General features: G+C 44.9%; 1 protein-coding gene across 5 annotated transcripts; it reads left to right on the top strand.

Annotated features, from left to right (window-relative positions):
* The first annotated feature begins 57 nt into the window (after positions 1-57).
* On the top strand, positions 58-23,827 carry SNAP47 (synaptosome associated protein 47). 5 transcript variants are annotated; one of them, XR_009419247.1, is made up of 7 exons: positions 58-79; positions 10,933-11,485; positions 13,342-13,826; positions 18,909-19,009; positions 21,226-21,753; positions 22,167-22,184; positions 22,257-23,827. XR_009419247.1 is itself a non-coding variant. In XM_059480405.1 (5 exons), exons 2-5 carry the CDS (start codon positions 10,992-10,994, stop codon positions 21,370-21,372), a joined length of 1,227 nt encoding a protein of 408 aa, XP_059336388.1. In that variant the 5' UTR covers positions 58-79; positions 10,933-10,991; the 3' UTR covers positions 21,373-23,827. The 5 variants fall into 5 exon arrangements, 1 of the variants encoding a protein (XP_059336388.1); XR_009419246.1 differs by having other exon boundaries at positions 21,226-21,861; positions 22,026-23,827; XR_009419250.1 differs by lacking the exon at positions 22,167-22,184 and having other exon boundaries at positions 21,226-21,807; positions 22,375-23,827.
* The last annotated feature ends 1,821 nt before the right edge of the window (positions 23,828-25,648 follow it).

The raw sequence follows: 25,648 nt of genomic DNA on the forward strand, positions 1-25,648 counted from the left end.
CTCAGATGCGCGGGGCTCAGCCAATGAGAGCGCGCGGAAGGCGCAGGCGCGGAGCGGGGCCGGTGCCGCACTGAGGGAGGTGCGTGGGGAGCCGGGGGGCTCGGACGGGCCCGGGGGGCTCCAAATGGGCGGGAGGGGCTGGACGTGGAGCTTGGGGCTGGAAATGGGGCTGGGGGGTCACAAATTGAGGCTTGGGGGGGCTCCGGACAGGGAATGGGGGGGGGCTATGATCCATGGCCGCGATGGTGTCGGACGGGGACAGGGAGGTCCGGATGGGGCTGGAGGGACTGAAAATGGCGCCGGAGGGGCTGGTGGTGGGGTTTGAGATTGGGAATGGGGCTTGGGGGTCACAGTTGGGGCTTGGGGGGGGCTCCGGACAGGGAATGCGGGGCTCCGATCCGTGGCCGCGGTGGTGTCGGACGGGGACAGGGAGGTCCGGATGGGGCTGGGGGGGGTCTCCAAATGGGGCGAGAGGGGCTGGACGTGGAGCTTGGGGCTGGAAATGGGGCTGGGGGGACACAAATTGAGGCTTGGGGGGGCTTCGATCCATGGCCGCGGTGGTGCCGGACCGGGACAGGGAGGTCTGGATGGGGCTGAAGGGATTGGAAATGGCGCCAGAGGGGCTCCAAATGGGACGGGAGGGGTCGAGGTGGAGCTTGGGAATGGGGGTTGGAAATGGGGCTGGGGGGTCACAAATTTGGGCTTAGGGGAGCTCCGCACAGGGAGTGCGGGGTTCCGATTCATGACCGCGGTGGTCTCGGACCGGGGGGTTCCGGATGGGGCTGGAGGGACTGGAAATGGCGCGGGAAGGGTCGAGGTGGAGTTTGGGGTTGAAAATGGGGCTGGGGCGACAAAAATTGAGGGCTGGGGGGACTCTGATCCATGGTCGGTGTTGTCTCGGACCGCGGCCGGGAAGGCTCGAAGTGGGGCGGGAGGAGCTCGAGGTGGAGCTTGGGAATGGGGGTTGGAAATGGGGCTGGGGGGTCACAAACTGGGGCTTGGGAGGGCTCCGGACAGGGAATGAGGGGGCCGGGGGGGTCCGGATGCGGCTGAAGGAGCTCGAAGTGAAGCGGGAGGGGGTGGAGGTGGAGTTTGAGGTGGAAATGGGGCTGGGCGCTCCCAAATTTGGGCTTACTGGGGCTCCGAAGCGTGGGCGCGGTGGTGCCGGACCGTGAGTGGGGGATCTGGATGGGGCGGGAGAAGCTCGAGATGGAGTTTGGGGTTGGAAATGGGGTGGGGGGGTCCCAAATTGAGGCTTGGGAGGGCTCCGGACAGGGACTGGGGGCTCTCATCCGTGGCCGCGGTGGTGTCGGACTGACGATGTCCGGCTGGGCCTGGGGAGACTCGAAATGCGCCCGGAGGGGCTGGAGATGGAGACGGATTGAAAATGGGGCTGGGGGAGTCACAGCCTGGGGAGGGGGGGCTCCACTCCGTAGTCGCGTTTGGACCGGGAATGTCTGGATGGGGCTGGAGGGACTCGAAATGCGGCGGGAGAAGCTCGAGGTGGAGTTTGGGGCTGGGGGGGGTCCGATCCATGCTCGGTGCGGTCTCGGACCGGGACCGGGAGTGTCCGGCTGGGCCTGGAGGGACTCAAAACGCGGCGGGAGGGGCTGGAGGTGGAGTTTGGGATTGGAAATGGGGCCGAGGCGTCACAAATTTGGGCTTGGGGGGCTCCGGATGGGCCCGGGGAGACTCGAGGTGGAGCTTGGGGCTGGAAATGGGACCGAGGCGTCAGAAGTTGGGGTCTGGGGGGAAACTCTGATCCATGGTCGGTGTGGTCTCGGACCGGGACCGGGGAGCCTGGACGTGGCGGGAGGGGCTCCGAACGGAGTGGGAAGGGCTCGAGGTGGAGTTTGGGGCTGTGGGGGTCCGATCCATGCTCGGTGTGTTGGACCGGGCCTGGCGGATTTTGTGTGGAGATTTGGGGCGCGCTCAAACCGGGGCTGGGGCGGGTTTTGTGTGGGGGCTTGGGGCGGGTTTGGTGTCGGGGCTTGGGGCGCGCTCAAACCGGGACTGGGGCAGTTTTTGTGTGGGGACTTGGGGCAGTTTTTGTGTGGGGACTTGGGGCAGGTTTTGTGTCAGGGCTTGGCGTGGGCTCGAACGGGGCTGGGGCGGTTCCATGCCGGGAACCGGGGAGCGACGGCGGCTCCGAGCCGGGACTTGGAGAGGGGGCCGGGAATGGAGGGGCTCGGGATGGGGCTGGGGAGGCTCCGTGAGGTGGATCCTGGGCCGAGCTGGCACCGAGGGAAGGCTCGAGAGGAGCCTGGATTTGGAGGGGGAATTGATGGACAGGGAAGGGAGCTGGGTGAGGGGACTGGGGGAGATCAGTAAATTCCCGGGTAACTGTAGGAGTGAAGGGGGGGGTAGGACAGCGGGGATGGACAGAGACAGGAGATCTCTGGAGCTCAGTCTTGGAATTTGGGGTTTATTGCACAGGGCCTGGGTGCAGGGCCCTGCTGGGATTTGGGGTTTATTGCACAGGGCCTGGGTGCAGGGCCCTGCTGGGAGCTGCCACCCACAGCTCAGAGCAGGACTGAGAGAAGAGAGGGGGAGAGAGGATGAGAGAGAGAGAGTAAAAGAGGATGAGAGAGGGATATTTCTATTACAATACAATAAATCTTCTGTGTTGAATATTCTAATTCTCACCAATCTAATACAAGCTATAAATCCTACAGCATTTACATACAGCCTGGAAGAATCATTACATTACTGTGTTAAGGTATTTTCTTTGAGCCAGGTCTAATGAGCTCCAGGAGGTCTATAACACACCCAAGGTAGCTCAGCTACCTTTGGAGGCATGAAAATCAGGATGGCTTCTGTTGCAGTGTTGGAAACAAAAAGATTTAATAAAGGCAAAATAATAAACAGAGAAAAGCTGAGCCAGGTGCAAGAGGTTCTTGTGTGATGGTGCTCACAGGGGTCTGAGGATGAGGGAAGAGATGAGGATCTGACTCCATGTTTCAGAAGGCTGATTTATTATTTTATGATATATATTACATTAAAACTATACTAAAAGAATAGAAGAAAGATTTCATCAGAAGGCTGGTTAAGAATAGAATAGCAAAGAATGATAACAAAGGTTTGTGGCTCTCTCTGTCTGAGCCAGCTGACTGTGATTGGCCATTAATCAGAAACAACCACATGAGACCAATCCCAGATGCACCTGTTGCATCCCACAGCAGCAGATAATCAATGTTTGCATTTTGCTCCTGAGGCCTCTCAGCTTCTCAGGAGGAAAAATCCTAAGGAATGAATTTTTCATAAAACATGTCTGTGACACATTCCTACATTACCACACTGTTACATTTCAAACCCTACAAACTCCTCTTTGGGCCCTTCTGCCAGGCTGTGGGGTCTGCTCTGCCCCTTGGAGCTGTCTGCAAGCAGAGGGTGTTGTGTCATCCAAAGGGGATCACCTGCAATGGCCACATCGTTGTTTGCCAGTTGTTCAGTAACTGAGGGATCTCAAAGCTTTCATTCCAATCTCACTTACAGTTTCCATATTCTCAACATCTTTTCCCAGACAATCATGTTGATAATTTTCCTGTTTCGTGCTCCCCAGCAGATCTAAACCTGGGAAATGCTGAGCTTCAAACTCCTGAGAGCCACAAGCAGTAAATGAATTTATAAATCATATCCAGTCACTCTTTTTATAATTGAGACTCAATTCCAGGATTAATAAATCCACAAATTCCAAATTTAGGATTTTCCAAGCCGTGAAGTATCCAGGCCTGACCTCACTCCTTCATTCCCAAGCCTCACTTCTGTTTCCTCACCCCAAGCTGGAATTCCTCCCATCCCATTCCCAGGAATTTTCCTCTTCCCCACCCCAACGGAGCAGAGAATTCCAAAGGTTTGGGTTGGGAGGGACCTCAGGGATGATCCCATTAATGGATCCTCCACCATCCCAGGTGGATCCAAGCTGACCTTGGACACTTCCACCCCGTGGAATTCTCAGCATGATGAGGGTTTGTTCCATCCAAAGGGGATCACCTGCAATGGCCACACCATTGTTTTCCTGTGGTTCAGTAACTGAGGCATCTCAAAACTTTCATTTCAATCTCACTTATAGTTTCCATATTCTCAACATCTCTTCCCAGACAATCATATTGATAATTTTGCTGTTTCGTGCTCCCCAGCAGATAACGCTGGGCTGGGAATCCTGAGGGAGCTGGGAATGCTCACCCTGAGGAAAAGGAGGATCAGGGGAACTTTCGGGCTCTGGCTCTGCTCCCAGGGAACAGGGACAGGAGCAGAGGGAGGTTTTGGTTGGATATTGGGAAAATGCCCTCATGTGACTGCCTGCCAAAAGATTTTGAGAATATGGAAACTGTGAGTGAGATTGAAATGAAATCAAGGTTTGAGATGCCTCAGTTACTGAACAGCAGGAAATCAATGGTGTGGCCATTGCAGGTGATCCCCTTGTGATGGAACCAACCCTCTGCTGAGAACTGCACAGGGTGGGAGTGTCCAAGGTCAGCTTGGATCCACCTGGGATGGTGGAGGATCCATTAATGGGATCATCCCTGAGGTCCCTCCCAACCCAAACCTTTGGAATTCTCTGCTCCGTTGGGGTGGGGAAGAGGAAAATTCCTGGGAATGGGATGGGAATCCTTGGCAGGAGGGAGGAATTCCAACCTGGGGTGAGGAAACAGAAGTGAGGCTTGGGAATGAAGGAGTGAGGTCAGGCCTGGATACTTCACGGCTTGGAAAATCCTAAATTTGGAATTTGTGGATTTATTAATCCTGGAATTGGCTCTCAATTATAAAAAGAGTGACCGGATATGATTTATAAATTCATTTACTGCTTGTGGCTCTCAGGAGTTTGAAGCTCAGCATTTCCCGGATTTAGAGCTGGGATTAAACCACCCTGTGGAATACTTAGCTGTTCAGAATGAGAGAATAAAAATAACCAATAAAATGTACAGGAATTTTCTGGCCATCATTCCCAAAAAAAAGCCTGGGAATGAAATGTTGATGGCAACATCGCCCCGGGGTGGTGCCAGCTCCTCCCCCTAATTAACTAATGAGTAACGCTCCTGGTTAATTGGGTGATCTCAGCAAAGGTGAATCAGCTCCTTTTTATGGAAATAACCACTGGGTGATGCTCAGGGAAGGAATTCCTGCAGAGTCCCCGTGGCACTGCTGGATCCCAAATCCTCATCTCCCTGCTGTGCTCCAGGCCTTGCTGGGTGTGGAATGCCAGGAGCTGGGGGCAGATGTGGCCAAAAATTCAATTATTTCCTAAAAAAAGTGTGGATAATAGGAAAAGACAGATCTGGGAACAAGTTGTGAGGGAACATTTTGGAAGAAGCTGAAGGAGTTTCTTGTGGAATCCCTCAGGAGTCTCCTGGATGAAGGATTGTGACATTCCCATTTCCAAACCTGTGACATTCCCAAGTTTCCAGACCTATTCCTGATTTTACAAAGAATTCAGAAGCAATTTGGGTTTTTATTTTTTATTTTTCTGCCAATCCTGACCTTTTCATGGATCCCAAATCCTCATCTCCCTGCTGTGCTCCAGGCCTTGCTGGGCATGGAATGCCAGGATTTGGAGGCAGATATGGCCAAAAATCCAATTATTTTCTAAAAAAAGTGTGGATAATAGGAAAAGACAGATCTGGGAACAAGTTGTGAGGGAACATTTTGGAAGAAGCTGAAGGAGTTTCTTGTGGAATCCCTCAGGAGTCTCCTGGATGAAGGATTGTGAATTCCCAAGTTTCCAGACCTATTCCTGATTTTACAAAGAATTCAGAAGCAACTTGGGGTTTTTATGTTTTATTTTTCTGCCAATCCTGACCTTTTCATAGATGTCAAATCCATATCTCCCTGCTGCTGATCCGGGCCTTGCTGCGGATGGAATTTCAGGATTTTGTGGCAAAAAATCTGATTATATCCTAAAAATAATGGGAGAGTCTCCACAGGGAAAGACAGATCTGGGAACAAGTTGTGAGGGAATATTTTGGGAAGAAGCTGAAGGAATTTCTTGTGGAATCCCTCAGGAGTCTCCTGGATGAAGGATTGTGGCATTCCCAAGTTTGCAGACCTATTCCTGAATTTACAAAGAATTCAGGAGCAATTTGATTTTTTTTGTTTTATTTTTCTGCCAATCCTGACCTTTCCATGGATATCAAATCCACATCTCCCTGTTATGAATCCCAGGGGTTCCTGTGGATGAAATTCCAGGATTTTGGTGCAGATATGGCCAAAAATCAGATTATTTCTTTAGAAAAAGAGAGAATGGGAGAGGCCCCACAAGGAAAGACAGATCTGGGAACAAGTTGTGAGGGAATATTTTGGGAAGAAGTTGAAGGAATTTCTTGTGGAATCCCTCAGGAGTCTCCTGGATGAAGGATTGTGGCATTCCAAAATTTTCAAGCCTATTCCTGAATTTATAAAGAATTCAGAAGCAATTTGATTTTTTTGTTTGTTTTATTTTTTCACCAGTCCCAGTTTTTCCATGGATTAGCTGCCAGATGTTAAATCCTCATTTCCTTGGTGCTGATCCAGGCCTTGCTGTGGATGGAATTCCAGGATTTGGGGGCAGATGTGGCCAAAAATCCAATTATTCCCTAAAAAAAGAGTGTGGATAATGGGAGAGTCCAGATCTGATCTGGGAAGAAGTTGTGAGGGAATGTTTTGGGAAAAAATGGAATTTCTTGTGGAATGTTTAGGACAGTGGAAGGTGTTCCCATGGCAGCTGGAACTGGATCATCTTTAAGATCCCTTCCCAAATAATTCCCTGATTCCCATCCTGAATTCCAGGATAATTCTGCCCCTTGGTTTTCCAAGAATTCCGACCATTTCCTGTGTTTTATGTTGGGGAAAAAATCCTTTTGTCTTTAAATTGGAAATTTAAATTTCTTCGCGGAGAGAGAGAAGAATTCTCCAGATCTGTTGCTAATGAAAATATAATTTAATTGGAGAAATAAAAAGGATTTCATTCCCAACCAGATTTTTCCTTGGAAAAGAAAAAAGGATTTCATTCCCAACTGGATTTTCCTTGGGAAAAAAAAATCCAATTGGGAATGAAACTCTTTTTATTTCTTGGATTAAAAAAAGGATTTTATTCCCAACTGGATTTTTCCTTGGAATAAAACAAAGGCTTTCATTCCCAACTGAAATTTTCTTTGGGAAAAGAAGGATTTAATTCCCAACTGGATTTTTCCTTGGAAAAGAAGAAAATATTTTATTCCTCACTGGATTTTTAACTGAAAAAAAAAAAAAAAAAAAAAAAAAGGATTTAAATCCCAGCTGGATTTTTCCTTGGGGAAAAAAATAAAAAGGATTTCGTTCCCAACTGGATTTTTCCTTGGAATAAAAGAAGGATTTAATTCTCAACTGGATTTTTCCTTGGAATTAAAAAAAAATAATTTATTTTCCAACTGGATTTTTCCTTGGGAAAAAGGAAAAAAAAAAGGGTTTAATTCCCAATTGGATTTTTTCTTGGGGAGAAAAAAAGGGATTGAATTCTCAATTGGATTTTTCCTTGGAAAAAAAGGATTTCATTCCCAACTGGATTTTTCCTTGGGAAAAAGAAAAAAAAAGGGTTTAATTCCCAATTGTATTATTTCTTGGGGAAAAGAAAAAGGATTGAATTCTCAGCTGGATTTTTCCTTGGAATAAAAAAAAGGGATTTAGATCCCTGTTTTGGGAACAGCCTTGGTTGAATTTTCCTTTGGAATTTTTCCCTTGGTGAAAATTTGGAAGGGAAACAAAAAACACTGAGGGAAATTTTTTTTCCCTGAAAATTCCATGGATTCAAATCTGGATAAGTAACTTGGGATAATGCTCAGGAAAAACTTCTTTTAATTTATAATTAGATAGAAATCCTTGATTTTTTAAAGGAGTTTTCATTTTGGGAACAGCCTCAGTTGAATTTTCCTTTGGAAATTTTTCCTTGGTGAAAACTTGGGTGAAAATTCCTGAGAATTCCACAGATCCATATCCAGGTAAGAAACTTGGGATGAGGCTCAGGAAGAGCCTATTTTAATTTATAATTAGATAGAAATCCTTGATTTATATTCCTTTTTTAAAGGAATTTTTATTTTGGGAACAGCCTCAGTTGTATTTTCCTTTGGATTTTTTTTCCCCTTGGTGAAAACTTGGGAAGAAAATCCTGAGGGAGAAAATTCCTCCCTGACAATTCCATGGATACAAATCCAGGTAAGAAACTTGGGATAAGAATCAGGAAGAGCTTATTTTAATTTATTATTGAATAAATCCTTTATATTTTAAGGAATTTTCATTTTGGGTGTAGCCTCAGTTGAATTTTCCTTTGGAAATTTTTTCCCTGGTGAAAACTTGGGAGAAAATTCCTGAGAATTCCACAGATCCAAATCCAGGTAAGAAACTTGGGCTAAGGCTCAGGAAGAGCTTATTTTAATTTATAATTAGATAGAAGTCCTTGATTTATATTCCTTTTTTAAAGGAATTTTTATTTTGGGAACAGCCTCAGTTGTATTTTCCTTTGGATTTTTTTTCCCTTGGTGAAAACTTGGGAAGAAAATCCTGAGGGAGAAAATTCCTCCCTGAGGGGAAGAATTCCTCCCTGACAATTCCATGGATCCAAATCCAGGTAAGAAACTTGGGATAAGAATCAGGAAGAGCTTATTTTAATTTATTATTGAATAAATCCTTTATATTTTAAGGAATTTTCATTTTGGGAACAGCCTCAGTTGAATTTTCCTTTGGAATTTATTCCCTGTTGAAAACTTGGAAAATCTGAGGGAGAAAATTCCTCCCTGAAAATTCCATGGATGCAAATCCAGATAAGAAACATGGGCTAAGGCTCAGGAAAAGCTTCTTTTAATTTATTATTGAATAAATAATTGAATAAATCCATTGTATCTTAAGGAATTTTCATGTTGGGAACAGCCTTGGTTGAATTTTCCTTCGGAATTTTTTCCTTGGTGAAAAGTTGGAGGGGAAAAAAAAACACTGAGGGAAATTCACAGGCAGTACTGGGAATTCCTGGAGAATATTGGGATTTCCTGGGGAGTACTGGGAATTACTGGGAATTGCTGGGGAATACCGACATTTCCTGGAGAATATTGACAAATCCTTGAGAATACTGGGATTTCCTATGGAATACTGGGAAATTTGCAAAGAGTAGTGGGAATTGCTGGGGAATATTGAGAATTCCTGGAAACTACTGGGAATTCATGGAGAATGTTGAGATTTCCTGGAGAATGTTGGGATTTCCTGGAGAATGTTGGGATTTCCTGGAGAATATTGGGATTTCCTGGAGAATATTGACAAATCCCGGGGAATACTGGGAATTTGTGGAGTATACTGGGAATAAGCAGAGAATAGTGGGAATTTGTGGGGAATATTGGGATTTCCTGGTGAATACTGGGAATTCATGGAGAATATTGGGATTTCCTGGAGAATATTGACAAATCCCAGAGAATACTGGAATTTTCTGGAGAATACTGGGATTTCCTGGGGACTATTGACAAATCCTGGGGAATACTGGGAATTTGTGGAGAATACTGGGAATTCCTGAGGAATATTGACAGTTCCTGAGGAATACTGACAATTCCTGGAGAATTCCTGCATTGTGTTTAACATGCCTGGATGTTGAGATGCCAGAGGGGAAGAGGAAAGAGCTGGGATTTATAAATGTGGATGAGCTGGAATTTCTGAATATCCTGGATTTTCCTCAGTGCATGTTGTGTGGGAAGCCGAGATAAGATGGGAATGGGAATATTCCAGGATATGAATGGAATTCTTGGGGAAATGCACGGCCAGTGATGTTGATGGGCTTTTCCTGAGGAAATTGGAATTTTGGGGTATCTGGGATTTTCCTCAGTGCCTGTTGGTCTGTGGGAAGCTGAGATGAGAGAGGAATGGGAATATTCCAGGGTTTGAGTGGAATTCTTGGGAGAGCGTATGGCCAGCGATGCTGATGGGCTTTTCCAGATGAAATCTGGAATTTTGGGATGTCCTGGGTTTTCCTCTGTGCCTGTTGATCTGTGGGAAGCCGAGATGAGATAGGAGTGGGAATATTCCAGGATATGAATGGAATTCTTGGGAAAATACATGGCCAGTGATGTTAATGGCCTTTTCCAGAGGAAATCTGGAATTTTGGGATGTCCTGGATTTCCCTAAGTACTTGTTGGTCTGTGGGAAGCTGAGGATGAGCTGGGAATGAGAATATTCCAGAATATCGATAGAATTATTGGGAACATGGGGTGACCAGTGATGCTGACAGCCCTTTCCAGAGGAAATCTTGAATTTTGGGATATTTGGGATTTTCCTCGGTGCCTCTTGATCAATGGGAAGCTGAGGATGAGCTTGGATGGGAATTTTCCAGGATATGAATGGAATTCTTTTGAGAATGCATGGCTGGTGATGCTGATGGGCTTTTCCAGAGGAAATCTGGAATTTTGGGATATCTGGGATTTTCCTCAGTGCCTGTTGGTCAGTGGGAAGCTGAGGATGAGCTGGAAATGGGAATATTCCAGAATATCGTTAGAATTATTGGGAAAATGGGGTGACCAGTGATGTTGAAAGCTCTTTCCAGAGGAAATCTGGAATTTTGGGATGTCCTGGATTTCCCTAAGTACTTGTTGGTCTGTACAGCTGAGGATGAGCTGGGAATGAGAATATTCCAGAATATCGATAGAATTATTGGGAACATGGGGTGACCAGTGATGTTGACAGCCCTTTCCAGAGGAAACCTTGTATTTTGGGATATCTGGGATTTTCCTCAGTGCCTGTTGGTCTGTGGTAAACCAAGGTAAGAGGAATGGGAATATTCCAGGATGTGAATGGAATTCTTGGGAAAATGCATGATGGGCTTTTCCAGAGTGAATATTCCCGTGGTTAGAAATGCTTCCCAAATTCCTTGGATATCCAGCTGAAAAGAGCCAGGATTAATTCCTGTGTGTTTATTCAGGATTCCTGCTTTTCCCCCTTGGGTTTCAGTGTCTGTGGCTGGGTTGGAGAGCGTTTCCCTGGGAGAGGAGGCCGGGCAGAGCGAGCTGATGAGCGAGGACATCCGGATCCATTCCTGGCCTTGCTCCTACTACCTGGACACCAGCAAACAATGGATCCCTGGGAAGCTCTCCCTGACTCCCACTTCCATCAGATTCACGGCTGACAAAACGGGAGAGCTCCTGGTGGATTTCCATCTTTCCGGCATCAGCGAGATCAAGAAGGAATCTTCCCATTTAATCTTCAGCTCCCTCACCGTCCTGGAGAAAGGCACCAAGCACTGGTTCGGCTCCCTGCATCCCAACAGGAATGTGGTGTTCAACATCCTGGAGCATTTCTGGAGGGAGCGGCTGGTGTCCAGCCAGGAGGGGGGAGCGGGAGCGGCCTTGGAGTCCAGCAAGGGCAAGGAATTGACGGGAATGTTGGAGGGATCCCAGAAGCGCCTGGAGGACACGGCCAAGGTGCTGCATGCCCAGGGGGAGCAGTTCGACAACATCATGAGGGGACTCCACAAGATCGAGGGGGACATGGATGTGGCTGACAGGTTGGAATGGGAACGTTCCCACAGCTGGGAATGGGTTGGTGGGCCTGGAATTTCTGGGGGAGGGCTTTGGGAAATGAAAGTGTGGATTTTTCGTTGGAAGGATGGAGCAGCTCCATGAGGAGAGACTGAGGAAGTTGGGAATGCTCAGCTGGAGAAAGGAAAAATCCAGGGGAGCTCAGAGCAACTTCCAGGGCCTGGAGGGGCTCCAGGAGAGGGACTGGGGACAAGGATGGAGGGACAGGACACAGGGAATGGCTCCCAGTGCCAGAGGGCAGGGATGGATGGGAGATTGGGAATTGGGAATTCCTGGCTGGGATGGAATTCCCAGAGCAGCTGTGGCTGCCCCTGGATCCCTGGCAGTGCCCAAGGCCAGGCTGGAGCACCCTGGGGCAGTGGGAATTCCCTGCCCATGGAATGGGATCACCCTTAGGATCCCTTCCAGTCCAAGCCTTTGTGCCCGTGGGCTCAGGGAGTGTTGGGAATTCAGCTCTGGGAATTCAGGAGTGCCCCAATCTCCTTCCTCCTGCCCGTGCCCTGCTCCACAGGAATAAAACTGGGATAGGAGCAGGGTTTGCAGTGCCTGTTTCTGCTGCCATTCCTGGGAAATCCTGAGCTGTGCTGCTTCCTTCCCGCCATTTTTCCCTCATGATTTTCCCCCACCATTTTTGTTTCCCTCTGTTTTTTCCCTCCCTTTTTTCCTCTCCCGCACTTTTTCCCTTTCCCACCCTCTTTTCTTCCCTCCCTTTTCCCCCACAGCTTCCCTGGAAATCCTTTGCCCTGATTTTCTAGGAATATCCACAAGCCTTTAAAACACTTCAGATTGAATGGGAAAGAAGCCAAAATTGGGAATTTTGGGTGAGCTTGTGGCAGGATTGGAATATCCAATATTCCAACACCCAGGAAAGGCAGGAATTGTCAGGAGTGGGAGCAGCCAGGGCTCCTGGGAATATTTGTGCCAAGTATTTCCTTATCTTGGAACCCTCTGGATAAAATTCCAGCAGGAGTGAGGGGAATGCAGCTCTGGAGCACGAGGAGAGGAGAGGAGTGGGAAAGGACTCAAAGTGTGGGAAGGGACTTGGAATTCCACAGATTCAAGGGTGGCTGAACATTACCCAGCTTGGAGCTGCAGCACGGAATTCCAGAGGGCTCTTCTCAGTTTTTATTGACTTTAAGGAGTATATCCCAAGGTTTTAATGGATTTAAAACAGGGAATGAAAACGGGATTAACTTGGATTTTAGGGATGATTATTGTCAGTTCTCCTTTGAAAAAAAGGGGAATATTTTCCTTATCCTTGGAGCAGGAGCTGAATCTGAACAATTCCAGCCCTGGCTAACTTCCCTGTTTGCTGAGAATGTTTTCCTTATGGAGCTGCTCCAACACTGATGGGAAGGTGGGGTCTGGACACTTCTGGGAAGTTTCTGCTGGATTTTGGAGCCTCAAGCTGGAATTTTTATTGTTTTTTCTGGGAATTTGGGTGTGGAGCAAAGGAAAAGGCATCAGGCTGAGGGGGTGAAGAAAAAGGAGCAGGAAAAAGCCTTGGAAGTGGTGATGGATGGGCAGGAGTGGGAATATTGAGGAGCAGACACATGGAAATGGGCCTGGAAAAATCCACTTCCTTCCTTCCCAGCTGGGATTCTGGGAGTTTTTCCAGTGGATCGTGAGGAGAATGTGGTGTCCCAGCTGGAAGGGAATCCAATATTCAATTGAATATCCAACGTTCAATTTCCTGCATCCTGGGAAATTGTGGATGCGTTTGAGGAGGGATTAAGGAATTCCCGTGTCTGTGGGGATTTTCTTGGAACTGCTGGAATATCCAGGGCTTTTCCCTCTCCCGATCCTCCCTTCCCTCTTCCAGGCTGCTAACAGAGCTGGAATCTCCCTCCTGGTGGCCCTTCAGCACCAAACTCTGGAAATCCCCTGTGGAAGCAAAGCCCAAGGAAACGCCCGCGGCTGCAGATCCCAAAAGCCAGGAGGGAATCCTGCTGCGAATCCCGGTGATCATCACGCACAGGACAGACTCCAACGCCAAACCCGGCAAACTCACGGTGCTCCCCTCGGGCCTGGAGATCCAGGATTGCAATTCCCAGCTCCTGCACCGCTTCGAGGCGCGGGACGTGGACGACATCTGGGTGCACACTCCCTACGAGATCAGCGTGCGGCAGCGCTTCATCGGCAAACCCGACACCTCCTTCCGGCTCCTGGCCGCGCGCATGCCCGAGGCCATCCCCATCCTGGAGATGCAGTTCAGCAAGAAAATCCAGTTCTTGGAGGATGCTCTTGGGTTTGCCGGAGCCAGGAAGTCCCCTCAGGCGGATTTGGGGACGTCCATCTGGCAGGCAGGTGGGTGCCAGGGGGTTCCAGGCTCCAGAGGTTTTCCAAGGAGTATTCCCGAGGCCGTGGTGAGTGAGTCCATGACAAACCCAAGGAATAAACTCCAGGTGATTTCAGAGCCTTTGACGCTGCTGCTTTTCCTGGAGGTAATTCCCAGTTTAACACCCAATAATTAGTATCCAATACTCAATAATTAATATCCAATATCCCTTATCTAATATCCAGTGTTTAATATCCAGTATCCCATATCCAGTATCCAGTGTTTAATATCAAGTGGATTTGGGAGCATCCATCTGGGGATGCCAGGGGGTTCCAGGCTCCAAAGGTTTTTTCCAAGGAATATTCCAGAGGTCATGGTGAGTGAGTCCATGGTAAATCCAAGGGATAAACTCCAGGTGGCTTCAGAGTCTTTGGCATTGCTGCTGCTTTTCCTGGAGTTAATTCCCAGCTAGAAGGGAATATCCAATATTCAATAGCTAATAATTAATACCCAAGAATTGCTATCCAATACCCAATAATTAATGTCCAGTATCCAGTGTTTAATATCCAGTATCCAATGTTTAATATCAGGTGGATTTGGGAATGTCCATCTGGAGGTGCCAGGGGGTTCCAGGCTCCAAAGGTTTTCCAAGGATATTCCGGAGGCAAATTGGCCCTGAGTCTATGGTGAGGATGAATTCCAGGAATAAACTCCAGGTGGCTTCAGAGCCTTTGGCACTGCTGCTGCTTTTCCTGGAGTTAATTCCCAGCTGGAAGGGAATAGCCAATATTCCATAGCCAATAATTAATACCCAATAATTACTGTCCTATACTCAATAACTAATACCCAGTGTTTAATATCCCAAATCCAGTGTTTAATATCCAATATCCCATATCCAACATCTGATATTCAATACTCAGTATCCCATATCCAGTATTCCATATCCAATATCCAGTATTTAATATCCAATACCCAATAATTAATATCCAATAGCCAGTATCCCGTATCCCATATCCAATAATTACTATCCAATATCCCATATCCAACATCCAATATTCAATATTCCGTATCCCATATTTAATATCCCATATCCAATATTTCATATCTGGTATTCAGTATTTAATAATGAATATTCCATGTTCTATAGCCAATGTTTAATATTCAATATTTCATATCCAATATCCAATATTTAATACCCAATAATTAATATCCAAGTATTAATACCCAGTATTTAATATCCAATATCCCATATCAAATATCCCGTATGCCATGTCCAATATCCCATATCAAATATACCATATCTGGTATTCAGTATTTAATAATGGATATTCCACGTTCTGTACCCAGTGTTTAATATCCAATATCCAGTGTTTAATAGCTAACACCCAATAATTAATATCCAATTATTAATACCCAGTATTTAATATCCAATATCCCATATCAGATATCCCGTATGCCATGTCCAATATCCCATATCAAATATACCATATCTGGTATTCAGTATTTAATAATGGATATTCCACGTTCTGTACCCAGTGTTTAATATCCCATATCCAATATCCAGTGTTTAATAGCTAACACCCAATAATTAATATCCAATTATTAATACCCAGTATTTAATATCCAATATCCCATATCAAATATCCCGTATGCCATGTCCAATATCCCATATCAAATATACCATATCTGGTATTCAGTATTTAATAATGGATATTCCACGTTCTGTACCCAGTGTTTAATATCCAATATCCAGTGTTTAATAGCTAACACCCAATAATTAATATCCAATTATTAATACCCAGTATTTAATATCCAATATCCCATATCAGATATCCCGTATGCCATGTCCAATATCCCATATCAAATATACCATATCTGGTATTCAGTATTTAATAATGGATATTCCACGTTCTGTACCCAGTGTTTAATATCCAATATCCAGTGTTTAATAGCTAACACCCAATAATTAATATCCAATTATTAATACCCAGTATTTAATATCCAATATCCCATATCAGATATCCCGTATGCCATGTCCAATATCCCATATCAAATATACCATATCTGGTATTCAGTATTTAATAATGGATATTCCACGTTCTGTACCCAGTGTTTAATATCCCATATCCAATATCCAGTGTTTAATAGCTAACACCCAATAATTAATATCCAGTCACTAATACCCAGTATTTATTAGCCAATATCCCATATCCAGTAGTAAATATCCAATATTCAGTGTGTAATATCCAATATTCCATAGTCAATGTTTAATATCCCATATCTGATATTTAATATATCACATCCCATATCCAATATCCCATATAAAATATCCCATATCAAATGTCCCATGTCCAGTATCCCATATAAAATATCCCATATCTAGTATCCCAGGTCCAATATCCCATATCCAATTTCCAATATCCAGTATTCCATAGCCAATATTTAATATCCAATATCCCATATCCAATATTTATATTAAACCTTTAATTCCCCTAAATCCTTTCCCCAATTTTCCAGGAATCTTGAGTTAGAACATGGGATAAACCTGATTTTCCCATATTAACTCCAGGATTTTGATATTAGACATGTCCAGGTATGGGAATTCCAGAAATTTTAGAGTAATTTTAAGAAAACTTTGGAGCCCGAAAATTCCCAACAAGAAATTTGACATTTTTTACTATTAATCCTAAAATTCCAGGATGGGTTTTTTAGCCCAGCCTTGGAATTTTCAACAGCTTGGAATTTATTCTTCCAACATCACTGAATCCTTTTTTTTCCCTAATTTTTAATCCTAAAAGAGCAAAGAAAAGATGGATCCAGAACCAAAAACAACTGGAAAATTGGGATAAATTCAGAAATCCACCAATTTCTGCTTGGAATCCCAGCAGGGAAGGGGAATATCCTGGTTTTGAGGAATATTCCAGCTTGGAAAAGCTGCTGGATTTTTAAGGAAGTAAATTTTGGCCTCTAGAATTTCCTGTTATCCCAAAAAATTCCTAGTTCCTGAGGGAATTCCAGGAAATAATTGGATCTCCAGCCCTTTTCCAGAGGCTTTCCTGCTGTTTTCCAGCTGGATTTTGTTCTCCTTCCCTGGTTAATTTAGAAAACTTTGGGAAGCAGAGGGGAGCTGATAGAAATCCTGATTTTTCCGGTTTTTTTTGTGTTTTCCTTGGATTTGTCGCCGTTCCCATTCTGTCACAAGGTGGCGCTCACGGACTGTGTGGGAGCCTTTGGGATTTTTCCATAGAAAACTGATTTTTTTTCTTTTTTTTTTTTTTTTCTTATTTTTTTCCCTTTATCTCAAATCAGGAGGGGAAAAAAATAGTTTTTTCTGTTCCCCCCGTGTGTTTTCCAATAGGAAATTAATCCAAGGATTTTTGGCATAAATCACCCTACAGGGCATGGAAATCTTTGGGGAAATTCTGTATTTTCCCTCAAAACTGCCACAAACCCACCTGGATCTTTTGTTTACACCAACCGTGCCCTCAGTTTATGCCTAAATTTATAGAAATTCCAAAAAAAGTCCACTTTGGCTTCATTCCATGCGGAAAAGGAATTTAGGGAATTATTTTTATTTAATACTTACTGGCTAATTTTATTTTTAAAATATTAATTATCAATTAATTTGTTATTATTGAAATAGTGATGATAATAACAACAACAATATAATCATCAACTATTATTATTATTACTATTATTATTATTATTATTATTATTATTATTATTATTATTATTACTTTCTCAATTTTTTTAACCTGCTTTGCACTTTTTTCCAGTGGGTTTTTTTTGGATAAACATTGAAATTTTAGAACAGTTTTAATCCAATTTTATCCCAAAGAATGGCTGAGAATTCCCATGAATCTTCACATTCCAAATGATCCTGTTTTCCAGAGGCTTCCTAAATAAGAAATAAAATTTAAAAAAATAATTATTTAAAAAATAAAATAACATAAAAGAACCTAAATAGCATAAAAATAAATAAAGATAAAATAACAAAACATAAATAAAAAAGGCTCCCTAAATAAGAAATTAAATTTAAAAAATAATTATTTAAAAAAGAAAATAACTTAAAATAACATAAATAACATAAAAATAAAGTGAAGATAAAATAACAAACCATAAATAAAATGAAGTAAAATTAAATGAAGAAAAAACAAAAGAGAAAAAATGAAGAGAAAATTTTAAAAAAGGAGAAAAATTGTTAGGTTTTCGGTGCTGTTTAGGTGGCCTGGAAAGGCCCAGGGATGGCCTTGAAGAGCCCGGCGCTTCAAAGAACGAGGAGAGACTTCTGATCTTGTCTCGGTCTCGGTGTTTATTAATTGTTTATCTAAAAGATTTTCTTTCAGCCCGACAGAGGTCTGCACAGCAAGTCAGCCATGGGCACACTGAGAGCCCCCGGGGCGGTCACTTATCTTTATACTCAAAATTACATTTACAATATTTATCATTTTTCCCCAATACCTTCTACCCTTATTAACCAGTGCACTTTTAGTAATAACCAATCCCAAAGTGCCACCATCACCACAGAAGATGGAGGCCAAGAAGAAGAAGAAGAAGGACAGGACACGCCCCAATTCCTCCATCTTACTTCTTTAGACCCCCCTGTACCAAAATCCTAAACCCTGTGTTTTACACTTTAACTAACTTATCCCTTCACCATTCACCCAGTGAAACCTTCCCAGTCCTCATACAGGTGTCGTCTCCCGTGTCGGATCAAAGCCCTGCCACCAGACACTTCTGGCAACATTCCAGGACTCCTGAGCCCCCCAAGGGTGGTCTCGGCCTCTCTGCATCTCCATCCTGAGGTGCTGAGATCCCACAAAAAATAAAGAGAAATTGTAGGGAATACACTTTGAATATTCCCAGAAAATCAGAATTTAATGGGAAAAATTGGATCCTGGGCATTCCCAGATTCCCATGGAGCAAAGCACAGCCCAAGCACTTTGATCCCAGAATTCCAGAATGATCCTGAAGGACTCCACGAGCAGCAGTTCCGTTCTCCCGCGCTCCCCTTGGGCATTCCCAGGGATTCCCCAACTCCCTGGCAGCTCCTGAAGCTCCCCCTCCTTTCCAGGCAGGAATTTTTCCCTAACGTGGAATTTCTCTGGCAGCCACGGGATTCCTGGGGGCCGCGGGGGGTCCCGAAGGGCCGGCCAAGGAGCAGGTGCAGCTGCAGAAAGTGTCCCAGGAGGAGGCCAAGGAGCTCCGGCAGGTGAGAATGGGGATGGAATTTGCCAGAATTAATTCCCAGAATGACCAGGTTGGGAGAGACCTTCAAGGCCGTCGAGTCCGACCCAGCCCCAACAGCTCAACCAAACCCTGGCACCCAGTGCCACATCCAGGCTGTGTTAAACACACCCAGGGATGGGGACTGCACCACCTCCCTCATCCCTGAGAATTCCCAAAATTCCCCCAAATTCACAGAATTCCCAGAATCACAGAATCACTGGGTTGGAAGAGACCTCAAAGATCATCGAGTCCAACCCAGCCCCAGCACCTGAACTCAACCCTGGCACCCAGTGCCACATCCAGGCTGTGTTAAACACACCCAGGGATGGGGACTGCACCACCTCCCCGGGCAGCCATTCCAGAGCTTTATCACTATGTTATTCTGTTTTTTGAATCATTATTTTTAAATTATATTTATTTTTAAATTTATTTGATTTGAACGTAATTTATTTTTATTTTACTTATATTATTTGTGTTATGTTATTTTATTTTTTAAATAGGATTGTTTTAAATTTTTTATTTTTATTACTTTTAAATTGTATTTATTTGATTTTCATTTTTTATTTTCTTTCATTTATAAATTATTAAATTGTTAAATTATTTAAAGATTATTATTTATTAATTTAATCTTTATTAATTTGAATTCATTTATTATTCACTTAGTATTTATTTAAATATTTTTATTATTTAATTATTTAAATTCTTGGATTATTTTAGTTTTTAAAATTTAATTATTTGAATTTTTATTCCTTATTTTACACTTAATTTCTTTGATTTTATTTCATTTTAATTGATTTCGTTTTATTTCTTTCTAATTGGAAAAATATCCTGCCAGAGGGCAGGGCTGGATGGGATATTGGGAATTGGGAATTCCTGGCTGGGATGGAATTCCCAGAGCATCTGGGGCTGCCCCTGAATCCCTGAAGTGTCCAAGGCCAGGTTGGATCCACGTGGGATGGTGGGAGGTGTCCCTGCTCGGAACTGGATCATCCTTAAGGTCCTTTCCCACCCAAATTCTGGGATTCTGGAATGTCAGTCCATGAATTATCCCATTGCTCCCAAGCCCCAAATTCTGGGATGTCAGTCCATGGACATCCCATTGCTCCCAAGAACCCAAATTCTGGGATTCTGGGATATCAGTCCATGAATTATCCCATTGCTCCCAAGCCCCCAAATTCTGGGATGTCATCCATGAATATCCCATTGCTGCCAAGCCCCAAATTCCTGGATTGTGGGATATCAGTCCGTGAATTTTCTTATTACTCCCAGGCCCCCAAATTCTGGGATTCTGGGATGTCAGTCCATGAATATCCCATTGCTCCCAAGCCCCAAATTCTGGGTGTCAGTCCATGAATATCCCATTGCTCCCAAGCCCCAAATTCTGGGAGATCAGTCCATGAATATCCCATTGCTCCCAAGCCCCAAATTCTGGGAGATCAGTCCATGAATATCCCATTGCTCCCAAGCCCCAAACTCTGGGTGTCAGTCCGTGAATATCCCATTGCTCCCAAGCCCCAAATTCCTGGATTGTGGGATGTCAGTCCGTGAATTTTCTTATTACTCCCAGGCCCCCAAATTCTGGGATGTCAGTCCATGAATTATCCCATTGCTCCCAATCCCCCAAATTCTGGGATTCTGAGATGTCAGTCCATGAATTATCCCATTTCTCCCACCCCCCAAATTCTGGGATTCTGGAATGTCATCCATTAATTATCCCATTGCTCCCAAGCCCCCAGATTCTGGAATGTCAGTCCATGAATATCCCACTGCTCCCAAGCCCCAAATTCTGGGATGTCAATCCATGAATTATCCCATTGCTCCCAAGCCCCAAATTCTGGGATTCTGGGATATCAGTCCATGAATTATCCCATTGCTCCCAAGCCCCCAGATTATGGGATTCTGGAATGTCAGTCCATGAATTATCCCATTGCTCCCAAGCCCCCAGATTATGGGATTCTGGAATGTCAGTCCATGAATTATCCCATTGCTCCCAAGCCCCCAGATTATGGGATTCTGGAATGTCAGTCCATGAATTATCCCATTGCTCCCAAGCCCCCAAATTCTGGGATTCTGGGATATCAGTCCATGAATTATCCCATTGCTCCCAAGCCCCAAATTATGGGATTCTGGGATGTCATCCATGAATTTTCCCATTGTTCCGGAGCCCTCACCACGAGCTCTCCACGTTTCCCTCCGCAGATCCTGAAGAAGCTCAAGGGCCTGGCGCTGGAGACGGAGGCGGAGCTGGAGCGGCAGGACGAGGCGCTGGACTCCATCGGCAGCTCCGTGGATCGCGCCACGCTCACCATCGAGCGGCAGAACCGCAGGATGAGGAAGCTGACGTAGCTTTCCGCCGGAGCAGGAGGGTGGGGGAGCCGGGATGTTCAGGACTGGATTTTCCAGAGACGCTTTGGGAAGGGTTTGGGGTGAGGTTTGGAAAATGGCGCTGCTGGGGGTGAGCTCCTGAGAGGATTGAAGCGGTTCCTGGACTTGGATGGTGGTTGGATCTTGGATGAGGTTTGGATTTTGGATGCAATTGGATCTTGGATGCAATTGGATCTTGGATGATGGTTGGATCTTGGATGAGGTTTGGGTCTTGGACAGTGTTTGAACCTTGGATCACAGTTGGACCTTGGACAGTGTTTGGATTTTGGATGATGGTTGGATCTGGACCATAGTTGGATCTTGGATGGTTGGATCTTAGATGAAGGTTGGACCTTGGATAATGTTTGGATCTTGGATGAGGTTTGCATGTTGCAGGATGGTTGGATCTTGGATAAGGTTTGGATCGTGGATAGTGTTTGGACCTTGGATCATGGCTGGACTTTGGATGGGGTTTGGATCTTGGACAGCATTTGGATCTTGGACAGTGCTTGGATTTTGGATAATGATTGGATCTTGGATGGTTGGACCTTGGATGAGGTTTGGATCTTAGATGAGGTTTGGATTGGATCTTAGATGAAGGTTGGACCTGGGATAATGTTTGGATCTTGGATAAGGTTTGGATCTTGGACAGTGTTTGGATCTTGGACAGTGTTTGGATTTTGGATGGCAGCTGGATTTTGGACGAGTTTTGGATCTTGGACAGTGTTTGGATTTTGGATGATGGTTGGATCTTGGATGGTTGGATCTTAGATGAGGGTTGGATCTTGGATGAAGTTTGGATCTTGGACAGTTTTTGGACCTTGGATCACATTTGGATCTTGGATCACATTTAGATCTTGGATGAGGGTTGGATCTTGGACAGTGTTTGGATATTGGATGATGGTTGGATCTTGGATGGCTGGATCTTAGATGAGGGCCTTGGATCACATTTGGACCTTGGATGACGGTTGAATCTTGGATGAGGTTTGGATCTTGGATGGTTGGATTGTGGATAATGGTTGGATTTTGGACCACGGTTGGATCTTAGATGGTTGGATCTTGGATAACCTTTGGATCTTGGATGAGGTTTGCATGTTGGATGGTGGTTGGATTGTGCATGATGGTGGGATCTTGGATGAGGTTTGGATCTGGGAGAGTGTTTGGATTTTGGATGATGGTAGGACCTTGGATGAGGTTTGGATCTTGGATGAGGTTTGGAAGCTTTTTTGGGGGGGAAAGATCCAAATTTCCAGTCGGGATGAAACAGAACTTGTGGATTCTCCACTGCCAAACCCTGTAAATAGGAAGGGATGTGACAAAACTGACTTAATTCATTAATTAATTCATCAATTAATTACTGTGCTTTTTCATTTTGCTGCTTTCCAGCCCATGAATTCCCTCTCCAGCTCTTTCCCTAAAAGCCTTTGGAGCTGATCCTGATTTTTAAATTTATTTGCACTCAGTGGTGATGAAACATTTCAAGGCTTTTCCAGAATTCCTAAAACAAAAAAGGGAATATTTTCAATTAAAGTCTGAAGTTTACACTTGGCTCTGTTGAGAGCAGAGAGTCCCCTTGGAAATTTTTGATATTCTGTAGGAAAAATTCCCATTTCATCAATCCCTGCCTTCTCCAGCTCTTTTACCTCCAAGGAGCTGCCGTTAAATATTTATTTTTAAATTATTTTTTTATTTTAATTTAAGTATTTTTGGTGTCGCTTTCAAACCCGACACTTCCAGTGCAATATTTTTGAACAGTGAAGCTTCAAATCCTTGGATTCCGTGGGAATTTTTCCCTTTTTTTTTTTTCCTGTGGGATTTTTTCCCATTTTTTTGGAATCCAGCCTAATTTTGGGAGAAAAAGACACCGAACCGTGTCGAGGGTGTTGTTTGCAAGGTTTGTATTTCTTCAGCTTAGTTAGGGCTGGAGTAAAATTTATTCCAAGTTTTTCCTGGCATGCACTTTATTGGAAAATCTGGTGATAATTCCATATCCATCAATTTTTTCCTGGGAATAAAATCCTCCTGGAGTTTCTCCTGATGTTTCCCAACCCTAAATCGCTGCTGGTTTACCGTGAGAGGAGAAGGAACATCCTGCACCTCATTTTTCCATGGATTTCCAAGTGAATTTCGCACCAAATCCGTGTTTGGTGAGGCTGGGATGGGATCTGGGAGTGGGGTGAGTCCAACCCAGAATTCCCGAAAGGAAATCTTTAGGATTTGAGCGGTTTTGGGGTGTTCTTTGTGCCATATTTTTTATTGTCGTGTGGTTTTAGCACCGACTCCGTATTTTGTGGGTTGTGTTGAGTCCAACATATCCCAAAAAACGTGGAATATTCCTTGGGAAACCCATCCTGGAGCTGTACATTGGCTGAATTCCATGTGCCAGAAGGGTTTTCCACCTGTAATTCCTTCTTAATTAAATCTCTTGGAATTGTGATTTTTCTCTCCTGTCTTCACTTGGCTGGGAATCGGCGGGAAAAATCCATCCTTGTTTTCCTGGGATTTCATGGATTCTGTGGGGTTGGGCTTTGGGATGGCATTATTTGGGATTAAAAACGTGGAAAATATTCCCTGCTGGAAGGTGGCTCTGGATGAGCTTCAAGCTTCCAACCCAAACCATTTGGAATTCCGTGATCTTCTGGGAAGAGTGGCTGATATTGCAGAGGGGCCTCAAAATCCTGGACAAATGGGCTGGTGGGATCCTCGTGGATTTAACGCAATCCTGCCCTGGGAGGAGCAATCCCGGGCATTGGGACATGCTGGGAACACCCAGCTGGAAAACGAGCTGGGGGTGCTGCTGGATGGGATTCCCAAATGGGTTGGGGTACAAGGGATTTTTTAGGATCATCCAGCTCCATCCCCAGGGACAATTCCCACTATCCCAGGTTGCTCCAAGCCCTTTTTTTCCATGAGAAGTGGATTGGAATGGGGTGATCCTTAAGATCCCTTCCATCCCAAACCATTCTGGGATTTTTTGTGCCGCATTTCCAACTCCTGTTGCTGGCTGTGGATCCCAAAGTCTTTGGAACACCAGTTTGAAATTCCATAGGGGAATCCCAAAATATGAGAGATTTGAGGGATTCCAAGCAGGAATTCCATATCTCAGGTGCCAAATGTGGGAACAGGACCCAGAATGGAGGTTCCAGAGATTATCCTAGTTTGCTCCAAGCCCTTTTTTTTCCATGAGAAGTGGATTGGAATGGGATGATCCTTAAGATCCCTTCCATCCCAAACCATTCTGGGATTTTCTGGGATTCTTTGTGCCCTATTCCCGACTCCTTTTGCTGGCTGTAGATGCCAAACTCTTTGGAATCCCACACCAGCTTGAAATTCCATTGGGGAATCCCAAAATTTGAGGGATTTGAGGGATTCCAAATGGGAATTCCGTGTCCCAGGTGCCAAATGTGGGAACAGGACCCAGAATGGAGGTTCCAGAGACTGTCCCAGGTTGCTCCAAGCCCTTTTTTCCATAAGAGGTGGATTGGAATGGGATGCTCCTTAAGATCCCTTCCGGGATTTTCTGGGATTCTTTGTGCCCTATTCCCGACTCCTTTTGCTGGCTGTAGATGCCAAACTCTTTGGAATCCCACACCAGCTTGAAATTCCATTGGGGAATCCCAAAATTTGAGGGATTTGAGAGATTCCAAATGGGAATTCCATGTCCTAGGTGCCAAATCTGGGAACAGGACCCGAAATGGAGGTTCTGGAAACCTCAGGGATGGCTCCCTCTGCAACAACCTCCAAATTCTCCATGGATCTCAGAGGAGATTACTGGATTTGGGAATTCTTCCTTCCCCACATCCTCTCCAGAGCCTTCCCAGCTCCCGGAGGTGAGTCAGGCCTGGAAAACGCTTCCCAAAAAGAGAGGAAAAACATCTTGGGAGCCGCCCCTGTTGTATCCTCAGCGTGAAACCCTCGATCCCGATGCCAGCTGCTCGCCGTGGCCTTAGGGCTGCCTGGTTTTCCACACTTTTTTTTTTTTTTAATGGATTTTGCTGCTTCCAAGCACAGCAAATTCCCAGAGTGAGAAAAATCCCGTTCCGGCCTGGGTTTGGCTGCTCTCGGGCGGTTTGGCCTCGTTTTTGTGCTTTATTGCAGCAAATGCCCACGGGATGTTTTTTGGGAGAGCCATTAGGGATGGAGGGATGAAGGGGGGGCCAGGAAAAAAAAAAATTGGAAAAAACTCCTGAAATGCATCTTTTTCTACATTTCCATTAAAAAAAAAAAAAAAAAGTTGGGAAGACTTGAGCTCATAAAC

The sequence above is a fragment of the Ammospiza nelsoni genome, chromosome 1, assembly GCF_027579445.1.
Source record: "Ammospiza nelsoni isolate bAmmNel1 chromosome 1, bAmmNel1.pri, whole genome shotgun sequence".
NCBI classification, from domain to species: Eukaryota; Metazoa; Chordata; class Aves; order Passeriformes; family Passerellidae; genus Ammospiza; species Ammospiza nelsoni.